The 21294-nt window shown below is 40.7% G+C and overlaps 1 protein-coding gene across 1 annotated transcript in view; it reads left to right on the top strand.

Moving 5' to 3' along the window:
* The window catches only part of LOC129718544 (uncharacterized), a 435671-nt gene extending 431322 nt beyond the window's left edge, over positions 1–4349 (top strand). Inside the window, exon 7 of the mRNA XM_055669415.1 lies at positions 2639–4349. Coding sequence (XP_055525390.1) covers positions 2639–2769 — 131 coding nt within the window. The 3' untranslated portion in view covers positions 2770–4349. The remainder of the gene's footprint in view (positions 1–2638) is intronic.
* The last annotated feature ends 16945 nt before the right edge of the window (positions 4350–21294 follow it).

Below are 21294 nucleotides of genomic sequence, written 5' to 3'. Positions count from 1 at the left end.
TTATGGTAGATAATTAGTAGAATATATACGATTCCGTTTCTTCAGTTCCTTCCATTCCGCAAGCAACATTTTCGAACTGTCAAACTTAGAACAACAATAATACGCGCCAAAAGCTTTTCGAAAGGAACAGGAATCGACAAGCTAGCGTCACAGCAACTGGCCGCGTTTGAAAATTAAGAGTTTATATCTACCGCAGAGTTTCATTGCAACGCGTTCTGGTGAAATCCCTGGAAACGTTACCTAATAACCCTGAAAATATAATCATATTTTGATGTGCGAAAAAGGATTATCATGCGTCAAATTGACTCCCGACTTTTAAATGATTGAAAATGCATTTTTTTCTTTATAAATTATCGACGGATCGTCATTACTGCTAGAAGGAAATAGGGCAACATTGCTGAAAGCGAGGAGTTAAACTGACGCAGATTATCTTTCCTAGGTTAAATAGAATCCTACAATTGTTGGCTCAAAGTTTAATAAAGGCCGTTTTAACGGTTTGTGTGTTTCGATGATATGCCCAAAAATTGTTTGTTCTGTACTCGGCAGATTGAACATCCGTAAGTATTCGACAGGGTACTAGAGATGGCCGAGTTTGATGTTTTTTAAACCCGTACCTGATTTTTTTTTCGGTTCAAAGCCGAAACCGACCCGAACCCGTAAAAAGTGCGTTCTTGTTGTTTTGATGGATATAGGCGGAGGGAATGGGACTACATTGGGGCATGGATGGATTTTAGGAAAGGTAAATAAGGACAATGTGGGGTAGGTCAAGGCTCGCCAAGAGATCACGAACAGAAACAGCCGTTTGCCTATCTCCGGCTTGAAGGGAAGCTATTAATTTAGACCTGACGTCGCGGTGTAGGCGGCATTACCAAACAACGTGCTCTATGTCGTGATAACCTTCACCACAGGCACAGTTACCACTTTCCCCTAGCCCAATACGTCGGAGATGCGCATCAAATCTATAGTGATTGGACATACGACGAGACATCACGCAAATGAAATCTCGACCCACACCCAACCCCTTGAACCACGGATTCTTCGATACCTTGGGAATAATGATTAAAACCACCTTCCCAGTTTCTGTCTGGTCCAAAAATTTTGCGAACTGATGATAGTATTCTGACGTACAAGTGCCAAAAATTAATTAAAAGCAACTTGTCTTTCATAAAAGTCACCATTTGTTGCGGCCACCTTAGCCAAAGAGTCCGTATTGTCATTGCCCGGTATCGAGCAGTGAGAAAGGACCCACACTAAGGTAATCTGAGAAGATTTTTCGGATAAAGCACTCAAATATTCTCTTATTTTCTCCAGGAAATACGGAGAGTGCTTAACATCTTACATCGATCGGAGAGCCTCAATGGAACTGAGACTGTCCGTAAAGATGAAATAATGCTCCGTGGGCATTTTTCCGATAATCCCAAGGGTATACTGAATTGCAGCTAACTCTGCGACGTCAACAGAAGCAGGATTATCGAGCTTATGGTGGACAGTTTAATTAATATTGAAGATACCGAAGCCAGTGGTAGAACATATTGTCGCAGTTGATGTTTCGATATTTGTTGGAAACAATTTTGGGCATCTGCTGCACGCGTAAATGATCTAAGATTCCACGAGTTTCTTCTATCATCGATGCATCGAAAAACACAGTAGAATTAGAAATATTTGATAAGCTGACACGGTTTGGGATATTCTAAGAAAGGTTAATATGTTGGAACATATGATTGAAATACAATGTCATTAAACAGGTTTGAGAATTAAGTTCAAAATTTTCAGTCACTGGTCGATTAAAGACCTCACATTTAGGCTCCAGAAGCGGTTGAGTGGGCACTTGAGCCTAAGCATATCTGTCAAATAATTCGAAGATTGGTCTGCCAGACTATCTGCAGTAGCAACAGTCTTCGCCTTTCTAATCAATCGATAAACATTCAACAATCTTATTAGGATGGTTCTTTATATCGTCTCGAAGTGTAGAGCACAGTCAATCCAAAGCGAAGTCATGCTTACTCAGGAATCTTTCAACGTTCTGGTGGGTGGAAAAACGGAACGAAAATTTGTTCTGCCTTCTGGCTTCTAGTTTCGCTTAGTAGTGTTCCTTGCAATAGTGGGTTTGGGCGGGATGAAGAAGCAGTCAAGCACATTATTGGCAGTCTTTTTTTAGGATTCCATTTTTCGCTATCTATATCCAGCGAGAATGAGTGGGCATAAAAAAAGGATCTATTCGTGGAGTTTTTTTTTGCGATACTGTAGAATTGCGTGGTAAGTGTAGCCTGGAATGTCGAATTTTAGGCACAAAGTCAAGCTTGACTTCAAAAAGGTTTAATTGATTAATCAATCAGACGAACGTTTCGGAGCTCGAGTGTATGGTTTTCGGCTTGTTCTGGGCTCTCTGCCACCTTGAGGGCTCAATCGGGACGGATATGCGTACCGGATATCGATTTGTCGGAAAAGCAATTTTTCGCCCCGCTTAGCGAGAACCATGGAAAATTGGCTCTAAATCGAGGCTCGGTGGGGTGGATTTAAAATTCTTTGAATTGAAAATGTTTGTAGATTATAGTAAAGTTTTGCGTAGCTGTTCTAAAGTAATATTTTTAGGTGACACCATTTTTTACCACATTTTTTCCTGTTATTGTCTTTTCAGTCACCCTAACCGGATCAGGTGGCAGTTCTGGCATCCCATCGAATCTGATGCTTCTGTGGGCTTTCTTGCTGACCATAGCGCCTCTTCTACGGAGCCAACCCCTCATCGCCTCATCACTGGAACGAAGATAGTCAGCTTAAACTGTCCGGCAACACTTTCTACTCGAAAATAACCGTAACGATACGATAATTGAAAAATACTTCCTAAACGTAGCTAACACACACCTCTCCTAGCTCCCGTGAGAGCTGTTGTTGAACATGACTACGAATTGAGTGTGACCCGGAGGGACACTCCCGCGTGTGGTTCATGTTTCTTATCCGAGTTCCCGTTTCTAACTTCTACACATTCGTGGTCGTGGCCCTTTCCGGTGTGAAAAGGGTTTCCCATGATGAACACCCGGTCTGTATAGTGGTTGTTTTATATATAATTAGAACACATGTATTTAGTAAGGACAAGGCATGCCATACTCTTCCGAAGCGAGAGGGGTGGAAAATTTGAAAATAGAACGAGTAAAGGAGATTTAATTCACTCTAGTTTCACTGCTGTACATTCTCTTGAATTAAAAAAAAAAAGCAAAAAACAAAATGTGTGCAGAATGTCGGAATTAGGATACCGTTGCTTGAACAGTACCGCGCCACATTCATGGCTTGTTTCGAACATTTACACCGTCATAATGACGACCGTGTTATTAAGTGCGCTATAGACGGACAGAGACGGCAAGTGGGGTAGCAGCAGTCGGTAGTGGAATGCTTGATAGTGCAAAGGACTTGCTAAAATTAAATTTAACTTTAACGACAGCGAAATATGTGTGATAGACAGAGGAGGTGGCGCGCGAATAGCAGTCGGAAGTCGGAACACTGGAAAGAATTTCTTTCCGCTTGTAGGGTGAAAAGAGACAGGAAAATGTGTTGCTGTGTGAATGTGCCATAGATGTGAATGTTTAACGGCACCCGAGAAGCTGAAAATATAGCAAATGAATATATTATTACTGATACTAAACGTTAATCTAAATGTTGAATATCTAACTTAAGAACATGTACTTTACATGACATGAGACGGTAAAAGGCAGCAACCTCATCGGTATGAAAGCACGCTGCATTTTTTTGTCTACATTCAGGCGGTATCATGAATGCGCGCAGCATTAAGGGCTATTCCCACTGCTTCCGTTCCGGGACCGGGCCGGAACCGGGCCGGGACCGGGCCGGGACCGGGCCGTGGCTGTTCCGCGTGTCGTCTGGGCTCGTTTGAGATTGATTGCATGCGTTCTTATGATTATTGCCGTCGTGCTGCCGCAGTGCGAGAGAAAAACTATCGTTGCCGACGATACTTTGTGTTGGCCGGAGAGTGCACGGAAGGCACTCGGGTGGATGCGTGTATGTTGTAGTGACATATTTCGCGCGGAGTGAGCTGCGGTATGAAAAAAAGAGAAAGACGTTCTTTCACATACACACATCAACATTTCTCAGCCAGAGCGCAGCGCGGGCACGGTTCAAGCACGGCGCAGTGTGAATGCATGAAAAGTCCCGGACGAGCCCGGTCCCGGCCCGGTCCCTGAACGGAAGCAGTGGGAATAGCCCTTTAAAAAAATGTCTGCTGTTGCGCCGAGCGTCTATAGATGGGCAAGTAGGTACACTACAGCCATGTCCAAACCACGCTCTACACTGAGTGGCATATCTGAAACACGGCACGACGTGTATTGCAACTACAACTGAGTGTTAGTGTTGAATCGACAACACGCAGAGCGATAGCCGAACCACCGGTGGCAGTGGCTGTTTTTCATTTTCGCCACGGGTGTTTCAAACTTCGGCAAACACCGGAATCGAGGGATTTGGCTTCGTAAAAACACCGGCCGCAGCCGAGAGATTCAACTTCGAGAAAGCATCTCGACAACACGCTCGCCTGCTTGTCCTAGCGCGGGTTGATTTGATTAGTGATGGAATATATCGAGCAAAATCCGTTTGCGGGTTTTGATGTTTCCAATCAAACCTATCTCGCTTTGGCAAGGGAGTGCGAGGTCGCAAAAGCACTTGTTTACTTGTTAATTTAATGGTCATTTAGGATGAATCCTATATGGTATTTTGCAAGTGCAAGAAACAATTCGTATGCTTTGTGCCGTCAGCGCCGTCAGCGGTAAATCAACAACTTTTGTTAGCGCCGAAATTAAACGATATTATCGATAAGAAGCGATCATCCAAATTAACGATAAATATTGATAACTTTTCCATCTGTAGATTTGGCCGTGGAATTTTAACAAATTAGACGCTGACTGGACTATTTGGCATTATTCCTAGAACAGAATACTTCTTGTTTTGTATGGCGTCTGATGATAGAGAAATGCGGTTGAATTAGTTTACTATAGCGTTTGGATTGGATAAATAGAGAATCAAATGTTGATTATAACCATAATGTATGTTCGGAGATGTTTCAAGATATTCAAAAATGCATCTTTCGATGTAGGAAGATGAGTGATCAATCCACCTAAAAGTGAGATAGAAAATTTACTTATTCATCAGATTGAGATAGATGCTTGATGTCTCCGGAAAAATTTTAGGTGATCTAAAAACAAGAAACTTGGCCGAAGACATCATGTATCTATCGCTTACATATTATGAGCAACATAAAGTTTTCTATTAAGAGGTACTGAAAATCACAATTTTCATTATAACTTTTTTCTAAGATTTTTCCGAGTTTTCAAACCTTTTACAAAGTTATCAGTCATCCAAAAATGCATGTTTATGCAGAATATTGTTATTTTATATCTCCCAAAATAAAGAAGTTTTTTGACATATTTCGATGTTTTTGGAGATATTTTCACCTCAATCATCTCCAAATTACGCAATTTCACGCAAGTGGCAAACGTACGATAAAATAACTATCTTAAGGCTTTCAATAGTAGACACAAACTTTTGTATGTAACAGTATGTAAGCAGCCTTTCCGCCTGTTTTTCAAAGCTATTTGATGCCGCTACATCGAAAGATGCATTTTTGAATATCTTGAAACATCTCCGAACATACATTATGGTTATAATCAACATTTGATTCTCTATTTATCCAATCGCACGAAAACGGCAAAATAAAACACTGTGGAACGGTTTATTTGATCGGTATGGTTTCTTCGACAATATTTTGAACAATAATTTTGTCCATTCGAAAAATTAACCAAGTGAAAAAAAAATTAAAAAATATATTCAGAAAAATTTCTACTCTTGCATATTTTTATGTTCCACAAATTATCAATATTAAACATTACTCTCTTTGGGGCGTCCCGCAAATGCCGACAAACGCTATAGTAAACTAATTCAACCGCATTTCTCTATCATCAGACGCCATACAAAACAAAAAGTATTCTGTTCTAGGATTAATGCCAAATAGTCCAGTCAGCGTCTAATTTGTTAAAATTCCACGGCCAAATCTACAGATGGAAAAGTTATCAATATTTATCGTTAATTTGGATGATCGCTTCTTATCGATAATATCGTTTAATTTCGGCGCTAACAATAGTTGTTGATTTACCGCTGACGGCGCTGACGGCACAAAGCATACGAATTGTTTCTTGCACTTGCAAAATACCATATAGGATTCATCCTAAATGACCATTAAATTAACAAGTAAACAAGTGCTTTTGCGACCTCGCACTCCCTTGCCAAAGCGAGATAGGTTTGATTGAAAACATCAAAACCCGCAAACGGATTTTTTTCGATATTTTCCATCACTAATCAAATCAACCCGCGCTAGGACAAGCAGGCGAGCGTGTTGTCGAGATGCTTTCTCGAAATTGAATCTCTCGGCTGCCGGTGTTTTTACGAAGCCAAATCCCTCGATTCCGGTGTTTGCCGAAGTTTGAAACACCCGTGGCGAAAATGAAAAACAGCCACTGCCACCGGTGGTTCGGCTATCGCTCTGCGTGTTGTCGATTCAACACTAACACTCAGTTGTAGTTGCAATACACGTCGTGCCGTGTCTCGATGCAAAAGTGGCAACCGGGCATCACAGTTCGGTGTTTCGACCATGGCTGGGTACACAGTGGTTATTGGCGTGTAAAATTTATTTAATAATACTCAAAATTTACGACAGATAGTTGTTCATCTGTTCCAGTCTTATCAAATAGAAAACATCTTTGATTCTTTAGTAACCTTGAAAAAATCACACGTGAATTGTTTCAAAAGTCGGCGGAAAACTTTTCAAACCAAAATATTTGGCGCAGCACAAAAACCATCCCGAAAATAAACAATGAAGACAATTTAACGTTCTTCAAAAGAAACATACGTTCTAGAAACAACTTCAGTAGTAAAGCATTGAGCATCTTACAGTTTTTGTAAATACCCAGTTTTTCTGTCACTTCTTTGTAAATTTAGCAAATTAACGATTAGCGGTCGGAAGACCAAAATTTTGACGACGCTAGCAGTTCTGCTGAAAATAATAAAATCGCTAATATTTAGCGATTTTGCGGAATTGGGCCCGCCACTGGTTACAGCATTAGTTTTTGATAAAAACAACGCAAAGTTTACTTTTCAAATTTTGGAATACAAGAATATTGATTCCAAAATGAAGCAAGAGGGTATTAATGAAGAGATTGCTACTTATCGACAAGGCACGTTGTCCCAGTAAAGATATGAGAAGCAACAATGGAGTGGGAGCTGGGGTAACTGACCCAGGAGTAAACATATCAACTTCAATGGGACATTGGTCAACTGGCTTCCAAGTTTATACTAGCTATACTAGAATATTCTGAATACCCACGCAAGAAATAAAGACTAAAGATAAGAGTTGTAATAATTAAGTAGGTTTATATTGGGTTCTTGGGCGAAAGAGCCGATAAACTGGCAAGACTCGGATCGTCTCATCAGTTCATAGGCCCAGTGGCCTTCTGTGGTTTATCCACCTCTTCCCTTAGAGTGGAACTGGAAGCATGGGAAATTTTAAAGGTTGAATAAACTGAACATACACTTCCATTGGGAGGCAATCGAAGTGGTTCATCACACCAAACGTTTCTATAACATACGAAATATTGAAATTCTTAAAGAAATAACTACGCATATATACTAGTCTAATAACAGGGTTCGAGTCGTACTAATTCGAGTCGATTCCAGTCGAAGGTCATGACGTCCGGTAATTGTTGGCAAAAGATTTAAGCGTAATGCCGGACTAGACTAATGTTGCTGGTCAGATTATAACCAATAAGGTATATACGAAGGAGCGGCAGATGAGCGTGGTTGCAACTGTTAGGCAGCAAAATTTTTCGCGTACTGAGATCGTGACGTCACAACAACCAATTGAACACAGTTTGACATAGGAAAATGTATTGATTTTGTTTGAAACCATATGGAATGCATTATATTGTTGTACTATGATGATATCAGGAACAACATGTGTCTCCCAGGTATTGTCATAGATTAACTAAACTAGCCCACCGTTAGAGAGATCTTAAAAATATTTTTTTATGGCAGTCGTTTTCCGAAGAGTCTTTAATTTTATAGGTGTAAATGCCCATTTTGGGGTTACTTTCCAAAACCGATCGAGCGATATAATTCATGGCGTACTCTACTCCATCTGATTCCTCAAGAGGTCGCTGGCATGTAGGTCCACATGTCGTCCTCTTCATCACTTGGGGGAGTTCTTCGCGACTCCAGGTTTGTTAGAGAGCTCTTTTTTATTTCCAAACAGGCAACTCATAATGAACTTCTCTTCGAATGGTGTGAAATATGTGTTCTGATTTTTGGCCGAAGGAACGTATTTTTTTGCTGGTGCATCTGTCTCGTGTTGTTGATGATGGATTCACCGGTAAAAGTGTGGAAATTGTTGGAACGGCTAGAACGTAAACAATTACTTTTGGACAGCTAGGAATGATAAATTGATACATTACCTTCCGATGCCAAAATGCGCCAGGAATCGGCCTGGAGCCTATGTTCGAAATCCTTCTCGCGAACATATTATGAACAAATATAAAACATTGCGGGAAGATTTGGTACCCGACAGAGCAAACGCCAGTGTTTCTCACCATCGGGATTTTTGGGAGAAGCATGTATGCTTATAACTAACTTTAAGGCTTGATTAACCGAAACACCACATGGTTTACCTCCACACTATTGCATTTGCGTTTTTTGGCAACCGTAGAACGTTAGAAACTCGAAAAAAGTACAATTTGTCGAAAATCCGCACGGAATGCCGAACGTGAACTATTGTTGAGACGTCACAACTTTTAACTAGCCACCTCTGATCGCATATCGAGAACTTATCTGCCGCTCCTTTGTAATATATCTTATTGGATTATAACGAACACTACCAGTAGTAACACATTGTCCTGTTTTGTTAAATTAAAAAGGGAAATATGTAACTATATATCAAAAAACCTGAATTAATCCACCTAGTGGTGCAGAAACCTTTTTTATACTAACTATTACTTTATACATATTAGGCCAGTCAATTACAAATGATTAGGATTTGTTTGCTTTCGCAGGAGGTCGAAGCAAGCCATGACCGAAATCGGACGCAAAAATTTTTCGCTCGCATGTTATATCGGAAGAAAAATTGTTTAATTTAATTGTTTAAAATTGTTTAATTTAGTTGTGCATGTTCGTTATAGATGTTATCGCGGAGTGAGTTTATTTTCTAAATTTAAAATTGTATTTTCTTGGAAAAGTTCGCGGATGGTTGTGCGAGGCCGTGATCAAGAATGGCCAGCTGGTTCCTGCTTTGAAATCATCACATTGTTCGGTGATTTTCGGTTATTTTACACCTAAAGAATTGTTAAACATATATACAGGTGTTCTATTGAAATGTGCTGAGTGCGAAAAGTGTGAAGTTCCACAGAAAAAAGTTATTTTAATTGTGAAAATTGAATATTATTGCGTTGCTTTTTAGATTCACCAAAGTGTTTATTTTTTCTTGTTTTTTTTTTTCTATCGCTGTCTTGGCGACGGTTTGAAAGTGTGGAGTGTGTGGTGTTATTACATACAATAAGGAGAGTGTTTTTCGAGCAGCTGCTCCACATAGTTTTATAGTGATTGAATGCTCATTAGGGATTTATTCATTGGCATAGTGCAAATTATATTTGGCTTGTATCTAATTAAACTTGAAGTGAAAATTTGCCAATAAGATCAAAACCATGCATGTTTTTTACAGTGTTTATGTGCTATCTCTTTTCAACGAATAAAATGTTGTATGGATTAAACGAGTGTGTGAAGGCATACACGCATGTTGCCACTGTACTTCCATTTGAAGAAAGTCCAAAAACGATGAAAACAACTGGAAAATGTAGAGATGAAAGCTAAGTATACGTTTTGTCTTGTCTGTATTGTAAAGTGATATTTTGATGCTTGTTTCTTGTTTTACTTTATGTGAGAAAACAGATACAAAGAGATTTTGATTTCATCGTTGAAATTGTGTGCGCGGTATTTTTTTCCGCAGGGTTTCAGTAACAAGTTTTATTTTTGTCCACAAAGTGTTAGTGTGGTTTGTGGAGTTTGGAGTATGTGTTTCTCAGGAATCATATGCTTTGATTTTTTGATTGTTCTAGCTTTTGACCAGTTGTTTTACATAATTTGTTATATTTATGACTAGTTCGGCACTTTGTCAATAAATTTAAAAATATATTCAGGCTTATATGTATATTTGCTTTTATTAAATTGTTGAGGCTTTGGATGCATGGAACATTGCCAATTTTTATATTTATTAGGCGTATTAGGCGTACATTGTTAAGAGATAATCGACGTAAACGCCGAGTTCCTGCGCGTATGTGTCGGCCGGGAGGATTAAAGCGGTTGTTCGTAACGCTTCGGTGTAAACGCGTATTCAGCCCGGGCGAGTTTTGCTGATATATGGACTTCCGGCGTGTGGTGATTTCGCGAAGTGAGCCAAGATATTTCATCATATCTCTCTTATCTTCATCAACGTTAAGTCGGAGACTGCTCGCGCGTTGCATCTAAATTATTACATCGGAAATCGAAGTAGATTTCGTTGAGTCGATAAATATCATTTCAACCCCCGCGTCGGTACCTTCCATGAGGTCGCATTATCTTCAGATGGATCAACAACGCGCAATAGTTTTAGGTATAAAGAGCATCACCTTACGAGGAGATATACGGTAATTTTAAGTTGTCTCGGTTTAGTCAAAAATCCTGTATCCTCGCGTACGTTTTATTGTTGCGGTGTTACATTGTCAAACTAAATAAGTTCGAATCACATTATGAATATCGTGGCGGATGTAATAAACTTGTAGACGCGGCACTTGTTCTGAAGAACCCGACATTAGCGCATCGTTTACCAAAACGAACCCTGCTGTATACCTTCCCCTTTATCCAACATCCCAGTGATTTCTCGTGGAAGTGCAGAGGTGTTCTCGGCTTCCAATAAAGCGAGTATCACGTCAACATATTCCTATACAAACTCCTTCTTTGACCTGCATTCGGATGCGGCCGGCGCTGGTATTGCCTAATATAAAGATTTAGGTCACCTGTTTTTACACATTGAGGATGCATGTTGGTCCCAAACATCATCTGTTGGTTCTTTGTGTAATTACAGCTGATCTGGCAATAACGGAGTAGCAACCGCGGGCGGTCAATCATGCTCATGCTCATGCTCATGCTCATTAGGCCAGTCAATTACAAATCGTATACCAACGTAAGTCCAATTTCAATAATGAATGAAATGAATTTAAAAGATAGTTTTCAGAGAGCTGCGGTTCTACTTATTCGCTTTATTTTCAGAAATCGTAGGACCTAGATTTGTAAATCAGCATCAAGTTTTTTTTTTACGAATTGAAGCAAACTTTTACTAACCTGCTCTCGAAATATAGTTCAGAATTATACAGGAAAAAAATATAGCTATTGAGTTGTCAATTTAATTCTATCTCAAATGCATTATCTGAAAATGAAGGTTCTCCACGATCCTTGTGAATTTTGGATTTTCAGAGTGTACGCGAGAATTATTCTTTTCGAAGGCCTAGGCTGTATGAAAAAACCGAAATAAAGACTTTTTAAATCTTGCTGCGATAACGAGAAGTGGAATAACATGGATACATTGTTTGCACTTAATCTTAAATTAGAAAGCAATATTTATATCTTACATGAGCATATTGTATCTTTCATAGAGATAAGTGACTTTTCACCTGCGCACACTAGTAAACGTGTATAGCCATGTACAGTTACTTCAATACTTTTTCCTTATTTTGCCGATTACGTTCACCAGCTACTTTAGATTCCTGGTTACAAATTCAAAACATAAAATAAGTGTTCACCTGAAAAATTTTCCAGCTGTTAAAACGTAGCATTGCAAACAAAACAGCGATTTATTTGTGTTTTTCTCAACGGGTGGCACTGACACATTCGTACGTAAATAGGTCTATACATCTTTGGTAAAACTTTTCAAAATATCTGCATCGCTAATTGTTTTCCATTTGCACACTGTGAGATCAGATTTTACGACAATGCTTAGCTCTCGAAAGCTGTAAATGTTTCTACTATTCGCAAATCTAGGTTCAACGTACAATTTAGTATATATTTTATGAGAAGTGAGGACGGAAGCTTCGCAAGCGAGAAAAGGAGCTAAGTAAGCATTACAGTTTCTTCTAAAATCTGGTTCAAATTATCAAGAAAAAGCTAAAGGGTGATTTATTTACACCAGTTAAGATACATCACGAAGAGTGTAAAGATTATGAAAAGTTGTCGATGATTGTTGATTTCCTTTAAGAAATAAATAGCGATACGAAGAAAAGAGGGATAGAGAAGAAGAAAGAGCAGTGAGAGAGCAAAATTATCCAGAAGGTAAAATATCCCATGTCTAAAATATACTTTGGTCAAAACTCTGAAGTTCAAGCAACCAATAAAATTTCGCACTCAGTATGATTTTCAAAGATCTCTGGGGCTTTCATTTGAGCATGTGAACATCAAAATCGGAATAAGCGTTCAGTAAAAAAAGTGTTTTTTTTGTTATTTTTCTTTTTTTGGGTCGATTTTGATATACTACACATATAAACAACATATTTACACATACATACGTACAGGCACACATACACAAACATACATAAATTGTTCAATTCGTCGATCTGAGTAAATTGGTATACAACACATGGCTCTCCGTGCCATTAATTTTACCTTAAAAGTTAAATGTCTTATATAAAAAATACTCTTTGATCAATAATTCAAAATCTAAGCCACTAATCGAAAATCCACTCGGTAGCGTTCTGGGGGAGAACAGTAGCTTTTGTTTGCGTATAAGATCATCAAAATCGGATATTGCGTTCTGTAAGAAAGGTGCGTTAGTTTTTTGCGGCACATACATACAGACAACATACATACACACACACATACACACGAACAGACATTGCTCAGTTCGTCGAGCTGAGTCGAATGGTATATACGATTCGGCCCTCCGGATCTTGGATCTATTTTGCGTTTTTCGACCGATTTTATAACCTTTGTTTAGTATAACAAAGGTAAAATTGATCGCAGTGACGAAAATACCCAACACGGAAAAATAAATCCTCGGACAACCTCGTAGATGAGCTGTTGGAAAGTTTGGGCTGCATTCCGAAACTCAACAGTCATGTAGGAGCCTTCTGCAAATTCAACTTTTGAGAATATGTTTCTACTTGAAGGTGGTGAATTTTCCTCGCTATATGGGATAGACTGGCCCAGTTGCTGCTGGACGGTTAAAACACTTCTTGCTTCATCAGATACTCAAATTCGATACGAGCGGCCTCGAGCTTGTCCTGTGCAAAACGGGTTAAAGACTTGTTGAAACGTGATATGTTGTTCTCTTCGACTGCTCACTTTATTTGTTAATGAAACAAATTAGTATTTGTCAAGTCATCCGAGCAGGATTCGCATAATAATTTTAATCGCCTGAAAATGCCCAATGTTACAATCTCTCGATTTAACATGTGAATTTACGAGGTATGCTCAGCTGCCTAATACAATTCGAGCAACTCATCCGGCAAAATAAAACTATTTTTGAATTTTCAAACCAAATCACCATTTAAAAGCAGCTTTCGGTTCATCGATACTAAATCAACAGGACAAAACCCCATAAACTGTGCATAGTTCCGATGGGCGAATTTTCCGAGCCGGAGATCCAATCGCATGAATAAAATCATTCATCAGCCGCGGGAGCTCTTCAAATCGAAATCAAAGTGATTCGAGCGTAAACATGCAACCAATTCGGGTCCGTTGATTTTTCATCGCGAGCCTGTTTGTGCGTTCGTGGAAATCGATTGACATAAACAATTACGCAATCGGGTAGATGACGAACGATTTCACGGGGTGTTGTGAGAAAGAATATAAAATAGTACATTATTCTACAATTTTCAGTTCCAATTCAATCAAAAATATAAAACCACTGAAGACGCTCTAAGTTGTAGCACCAAAATAAACCGCCTGAATGTATACAACCACTTGCTGGCAGGGCCGGGCGTGGCGCAACAATTATCGAATGTAACAGCATCGGAAAGCCTCACTAGGAAGCTTTAATATTAAACATTTTGAGTCATACATACGAACATTTCAACACTTTATTTTTGTAAATAGCAACTAGCCTTAGTGTGAAATATTCCCAAAAATTGAATCAAAACAAACCAAATAAACTATAAACGGTTGCGATTGCTAGGAGATGAGAAAATATATGGATGGCAATGTTAAAATTGAAGCGAATACTCGTAGTTTGCTGATGCATGTACTTAACAGAGAAAAAAGACGAACATTGCAGATTATTGAAACCAATCTAAATTGGAAACTAAAAATACAGTAAATCAAATAAACAACAGATACTTCATCCGTAACTAATTGTAGATGGCTTTTATAACAACTAAAACAAAAAACTGTAAAGTGAAGGTCACAAGTCGACTGTGAAGCATAGATAGAGTGAGACGAAAAGAAGTAAAACAAAAACCCAACTGACAAAAAAAAAAAAAAACGGTAAAACCCTTAAGCAAATGATTGTTTGTTCATGGATAATATAAGACAAACTACAGCATAAACACGCAAAAATGGTAGCTGCAGCATAGCAAGAAAAGATCAAAAAGTACTTCGAAATCGCTGGTAACAGCTAACCGCTCTGTAATAGAACGCGCCAAAAACAACAAATTGGAATAAATAAATCAATATATTTATGAAACGCTTGACTAATCCATCGAAAATATCACCCAAATCCTTTCCGGTGAGCTGGAAGCTAGCAAAAGGGATTTTTTTTTGTATTACGAAAATCACATTTGCATTACGGTTGTGCCAAAAATAAACAATTTATATTCGTGCCACGAACGTCATCATCACCACACTTATAATCTTTATTAATGGCCGAATTGAAGAAGCGCTTTGTCTCCCAGGTAGAAACAAACACACAATACCTGCCACGCAGTCGTACTGCAAATTCTTCCAGCAACTGACAAGCCCATAATACCTTTTCTTCCCACCCCATTCCCATACACACACAGACCATAGACAGATGGGAACGGTTAAGCGCAAAATCACAAAAATATACATAAAAAGAGTCATAATTTTCGCGCCATCATTCCCCGATAAGATGTCAAGTTAACCTCAATGCGGCGACAAATGCACGACTGTTAACTTATCGCTTCAATGCAACTCGCTGCAACGGTGTTGCAGGCAATAAATCACGTGGAACCGTTCTCCGTACGAGGACAAGTGCAGTGAGAACAAAAAAACACCCCCTCTGTTGGAAGATGGTTGATAGACTAGGTGGCGTTGAAATCCCCAGATGTTTTTCCTCTACCTCTACGGATGGAAGTTCTGGATAGAATGTTTTAGTTTGAAACTAGAGATCAATGTTGGACAGGGTCTGAAGTCCGATCTGAACGGAACCTTTCAATTTAGATTTTTTAGGAATGAAGCTTAACAAACTGAAAAACATTTATCAGTACTGTTCAAGGCACTTTCTCAACTCGCAATTTCTGAACCACATACTCGAGTAACCGCCAAATCTAGATTACGTCTCTACACGCTCTCACATCCTCTATTCAGACATCGACGTAAGTGTCCAACGTGTGCGAGGTTTTCTCGATGTTGCAGCCTTCATCAGGATCTCTGTTGAATATTACCCTGGTCAACACAGGGGTGGCCTTATAGCTCAAACTAGAAAAAAATTAAGAAGATTTTAGATTTCTAGCCATTCTTGTGATTTTTGGTGCCTGGTGATAATAATAATCTTCAATACAAACAGCAAAAAGAGGAAATTTAAAGTTTGGTCAGAATTGGTAAAAAAACCGAAATAAGGGCAGCTTTCCAAAAACCTAAGAAGAAATTGCATCGAAGATATCATCCAGTAATTTCCACGAAATGAACGAGCATTTGCAGGTAGGTATTATAACAAATAAAACCCTCCTCGTTGAATAATTTGGAAATGCGCAGAATTTGTTGAAGAGTTTTGAACAATATATTCCCAATGCTAAGTTCCACAGAAAATCGAAGAAATGGCATGTGCAGCCTTTCTCGATATCAACGAAGCCAGAATTATTGACCATTGCCTGAAAAAATGGAAGCCTGATTGATTTGACACTAGATACGACTCGTAGAATACGAGCATGAAGGAGAAATTCGAATCTAAAAAATGGAGTAATTTTGGTGTTTACGATTTTGAAGCCTCTTCTCGGCAGCACTAGCTTCCCAGTGTTTCCTCCGCATCTGATGCGTGGTAGCGTAGGCCCATGTAACGTAGTCGGATGAGGGTTAAAATTAGTAACAGTGAACTACCTTTGAACGTTTATTGGAAATAGTAATTACGTTTGCTACGCGGCACAGCAACTGCTATACCAAGCAGCCGCTGAATCGTTGTCGGACATTGCCATCGTATTGGACCCCTACCATATCCCTATCGAAAGCAATGACTGGGTAGCGGATAAGTCCCATGGCAGCCACATGGACGGCAGGCGGGTTCCTGCTTCGGGAGTGCGACGCCGCCATGCCTAGGTCTTTTCAGCCTATAAATGGACGGCCTCCGGCATACTGGACGCGATAGCCGACCTCCGTAGTGCGTGCTTTTGTGCAAGCCGGAGGATGCAACGCACGCGTACCGATGCACAAAGATCGGAAAACCAGGCAACATTCAAATCCGCTCAACTATTGTTTAAGAACGCAATAAAGGTCAGTGACAGAGCCTGTTGACGGCGTCAATACGAACCCATATGGGATGACGCCCATAGGGTCGTAACGGCCAAGACCAGAGGCTCGTCAGCCCCAGTATGTTGGAGCGGATCATTGAAGGACTCATCACGAGCCCAGCCACAGGCCTCCGGCTGCTGAGCCACCACAAACAGCGAGTGACAGCCGCTCAGAGGTCAAGATGGTGACAAGGGTAACGGACGATGAACTCATTAAGATCGCAAATTCCCTGGATGTGAGTAAGCCACCAGATAAAATCCCGAACCTGGCCATCACCTGGTCATCACACTCCCCCAGACACCTACTGGTCTCTGTCTCGACCCACTAAAACCCCTCCAGTCTCCAGCCCTGGTCTTCCCGGAACGACGGTTAAGTATTACGTCGGGGAGTGGCTTTTGTGCGTGATGCACCCTCTTTACTCTTATGATCGACGTGACTCCCGAACGTGAGCTCATCGTCAACCATAACCCCCAAGAGCTTCAGAAATAGCATTGAGGTGATGGTGCAGTCTCCGACTCTGACCACCGCTTGTTGCTCCGATTTACGGTTGTTCACAACCGTGACCTCCGTCTTATGATGCGTTAGCTCCAGTTTCCTGGAGCGCATCGAGTCCTTGACCTTACGTATATAGTTCGCGGCCGTCAACTCGACCTCCTCGATCGACTCGTCGTGAACCTCCAGCGTTATGTCGTCAGCCACGCCGACGATCATGACCCCCACAGGGAACTAGAGCCTCAACACCCCGTCATACATGACGTTCCACAACATAGGACACAGGACAAAACCTTGCGGAACTCCTGTGGTGTTTGGGACGCGCTTCTGATCATCTTTCGTGTTGTAAACAAGGACTCGATTCTGGAAGTAGTTTTCCAGAATTTTGTACAGCGACACCGGTACATTGATGCTCCCGAACGCAAGTGCTATGGAGTCCAAACTGGCGCTATTGAACGCATTTTTCACGTCGAGCGTGACGATTGCGCAATAGCGTATTCCCCTTCTGGAGTGGAGTGCTACCTTCGATGTCTTGGTTACGGAGGAGATGGCATCCAGCGTAGTCCTGCCCTTCTGGAAGCCGAACTGGTTACTTGCCAGACCGTGTACACCCTCTGTGTACCTCACCAGTCTTTTGAGGATGATCCTCTCAAGCACCCTGCCCGTAGTGTCCAGCAAGCTGATGGGCCTATATGCCGATGGACCCCTGGCGGTTTTTCAGCCTTCGGCAGTAAGATCAGTTCTGCCGTTTCCACCTGTCCGGAAAGAGACAGTTATCAATGCACTTCTGCATGACTGCCCGGAGGACGTTTTAATCACCAGCCTGATTGCCAGGTTAGAGATACCAACCGGTACCGGTGCCTTGCTAACCTTTATGGGTTTAGCGTTCACGATGAGTTCCTCACTCGTAGCCCTTGCCTCCTCTCAACCTAAACACGGCTGTCGTCGCTGACGGATTGGATGTTCGGCAGGCTGGCCGACCACCCCTGGTCTATGTCTGTGATACTGGAGCGTCGGACGTAAGACTCGACCGCCGGAGGCCAAGGGCTTGGCTCGTGAAGTGGGAAGAGTTCCCCGACGATTCGCTTCAGCATCGCTGGCGATCGCTCTGCAGGCGCCAGCGCGCTTTTGGTCTCGGTCATTACGGCGTCATCCCACGAATTCTTATTGGCACTCGCACATAGCCTCTCGAAGCAGGCTCTCTTGTTTGCCTTGGTAACTACGTACCCTTCTTCTGAGGTTGAAACAACCTCCTGAACTGGGAACTTGCTCGTCGTCCATATGACCGCCATACTGGACCTATCCGCAACCCAGTTACCGTTTCCGGGGAGAATGCGGTAGGGGTCCGATATGATTGCGATGTCTGACAACGACCCAGTGGCTAGCAGTGGTGTAGCAGCTGCTGAGTCGCCAAGCAATGGTTCAGGTTCAGTTGCGTCACCCTTACGCCCGTGGTTTCGCAGCCGACCTGGTACTTCCCATGCAGTGTTCAGCGACCCACCGGCACATAGATCAATCTTTGTGGTGTTATTTTTACGCTCCTACACGCAAAAGTTGGATGGTGCGAAACCAGTACAAAATTGTGCGTTTTTAGCGCAATTGTTGATGTAATTCGGAACCAGTACAATCATTGCGTGTTGGGCATAACGCAATTAATGCTCTATGGTTCCTTAAATGTATTTGGCAGCTCCAAACTACTACACCTAAACAGTTTCAACTGGTATCAAGCAGCATAGCAAAGCGAGCGAGAAGCAAAACCATTCTCCTCCTTTCTGCTTGAGGACAAGACATATGCTACGCTTTTCAATTTTTTTGCATACACGCTTTCGAGATACTTTTTCTTCTTCATGCATTCCTCTGAATAGCAGCAAGCACGCACCGACAGTATGAGTGAGAGACTAACAACACTGGTATCAAGTATGTGCAGCACGGGTGTCTCGCTCATTTCGTGAAGCAACGAGATATCGCCTTGCGCGTCGCAATCCGAACCGAAAGAGAAGCGAAAGAGCAACCTGCAAATTGTATGTCACGTGTCTGAAATTCTACGAGCGAAAGAGAAATTTCTCTCGTCGCTTGAGAAAAAAGCGCGTGCAGTCACTAATACACTCGACGTGAGAAATAAAGTGTCGGTGTATGATACATATTCTGATTTCATTCTATGTCAATGTATTCGCAGTACAACTGTTGCGTTATGCGTTTCACACATTTATTGTGCGATTTCTGTGCAACATTTGTGCGAATCGGGAAGACACAATGATTGTACAAGACTTCAACTTTTGCGTGTATGCACTTCTCGTGTTCCTTATGGGTCCTCCAACAACTGTGTAACTTTTCAGATCGATCGGTGGAACTATATTTTTGCGTCCGATTTTTTAAGTTTCTTTACGATTTTATATGGGAAAATCCACTTTTTAAAAACTTATTCTCTAGAGATGACCAGTTGAGTGTTGCAGTAATGACTAGCAGCAGTGTTGCTGGAAAAGTTCAATGGTGAACCGTTCGTCAGACATTCAATCTGTTTGATGTAAATAACTGTTTCAACAAGCATCGTAGCACCTTACGATTTTTTTCCCAGGAAAATTTCCTACGAATATCATGTATCGATATATTTTTGGGCGTCAACTGGACATCTCTACACGCAAAAGTTGGACTGTGCTTAACAAAACAATATTGCGTCTTTCTAGAGCGGCTTGTTTCGGAACCAGTACAACGAATGCGCGTTGTTCATAACGCATTTGGTGCTCTAGCGAATGATCAATGTATTGGACGGCTCAAAATCAAAACACTTTTGAAGTATGTAAGTAATCAATACTGATGGTTTTGGTACTGCCTAGGTTAATGCAAATATGAACTGATCGATTCAATATCATGAATCCGGTCATTCAAAAACATCATCGAATCAAGAACAATTGAAAAGACATTGGATTGGTTTAAAACATTTTGCATTTAACGACGACTCTGGTTTTATTCATGTGCATTCGGTTCCACATTACTGGCACCAGCGTCAGTAAATTCTGTTGCAACAAGGCTCGCTATCGGTTGTTGCCACAGAACGGAAGGTCATCTGTGATTCGAAAACTGCTGAGTGCTCAGTGAATTTTGCAGCGCTCCCTCGTGGTGGAAAGATAGCATTTTACACGGAAAATAAATAGAATTTATACTTCTTTTATTGAAAGCTGTCATACACACTGGTATAAATCTGCCATGCGAAAACACTACAGGTGCACTCTTTTAATGCGGTTATGTGTTTATTCTATATTATTACTTTTAAATTCTCTAAAGTTTCCCAGCAATAATGGTTATCACAAGCATTTGAAAGATGTTTTATATTACACTTTTGACGTATGAGTAGGGGAAGGGGTGATAAAATGGACACCATAAGCTCAATTTTCTCCACAATTTAACGCTTAAACCATTAGTCGATCGCGCACATCAACTGAAAAACTAATGATTGATGCAAAAAATAGGTAGAGAATCTTTAATATGGCATTTTTCGAAGTTTTCTTGAGCTTTTTTAAAAAGAGTTTTTTGGGATTAAAATGGATACGTGTGGGCAAAATGAACATAGAGAGGTGAACATCTTGGACGTGAACATCAATTAACGCTTTACTGGTAGCAAAATGTTGTTCGATTACACGTGACACGGTTATACATTCACCTACAGTTCAATTTTCATAGGTAGGATTAATAACAATATAAGTATGACCTTATCCGCAAGAAACTGGGAAATGGTGGAAGCTTGTTTTATGGACACGCCGCATTCAATGGCCTGCTTAGCCGCTGCCATCTGTTCATCGGCCCAGGTTTCATCTTGCGTTTTCTGATACAGACCCAGAGCATTTATAATTTTTCTACCATCACTATGAGCTGTCCATTTTACCCTCACAGTACGTGTTATTGAAAATACTCAAAAAATATTGAAAAAATCATTCAAACAATCACTAACCTTTAATGATTTCTGTTGGTTAGAAGTCTGAGTACAGATACATGCACAAAAGTCCTTATTACGTAATTAACTGTTACTGTTTACACTAAAAAAGATTTTTTTTTGTGAGC

Source organism: Wyeomyia smithii, chromosome 1 (genome assembly GCF_029784165.1).
Source record: "Wyeomyia smithii strain HCP4-BCI-WySm-NY-G18 chromosome 1, ASM2978416v1, whole genome shotgun sequence".
NCBI classification, from domain to species: domain Eukaryota; kingdom Metazoa; phylum Arthropoda; class Insecta; order Diptera; family Culicidae; genus Wyeomyia; species Wyeomyia smithii.
This window is presented reverse-complemented; position numbering and strand designations above follow the sequence as displayed.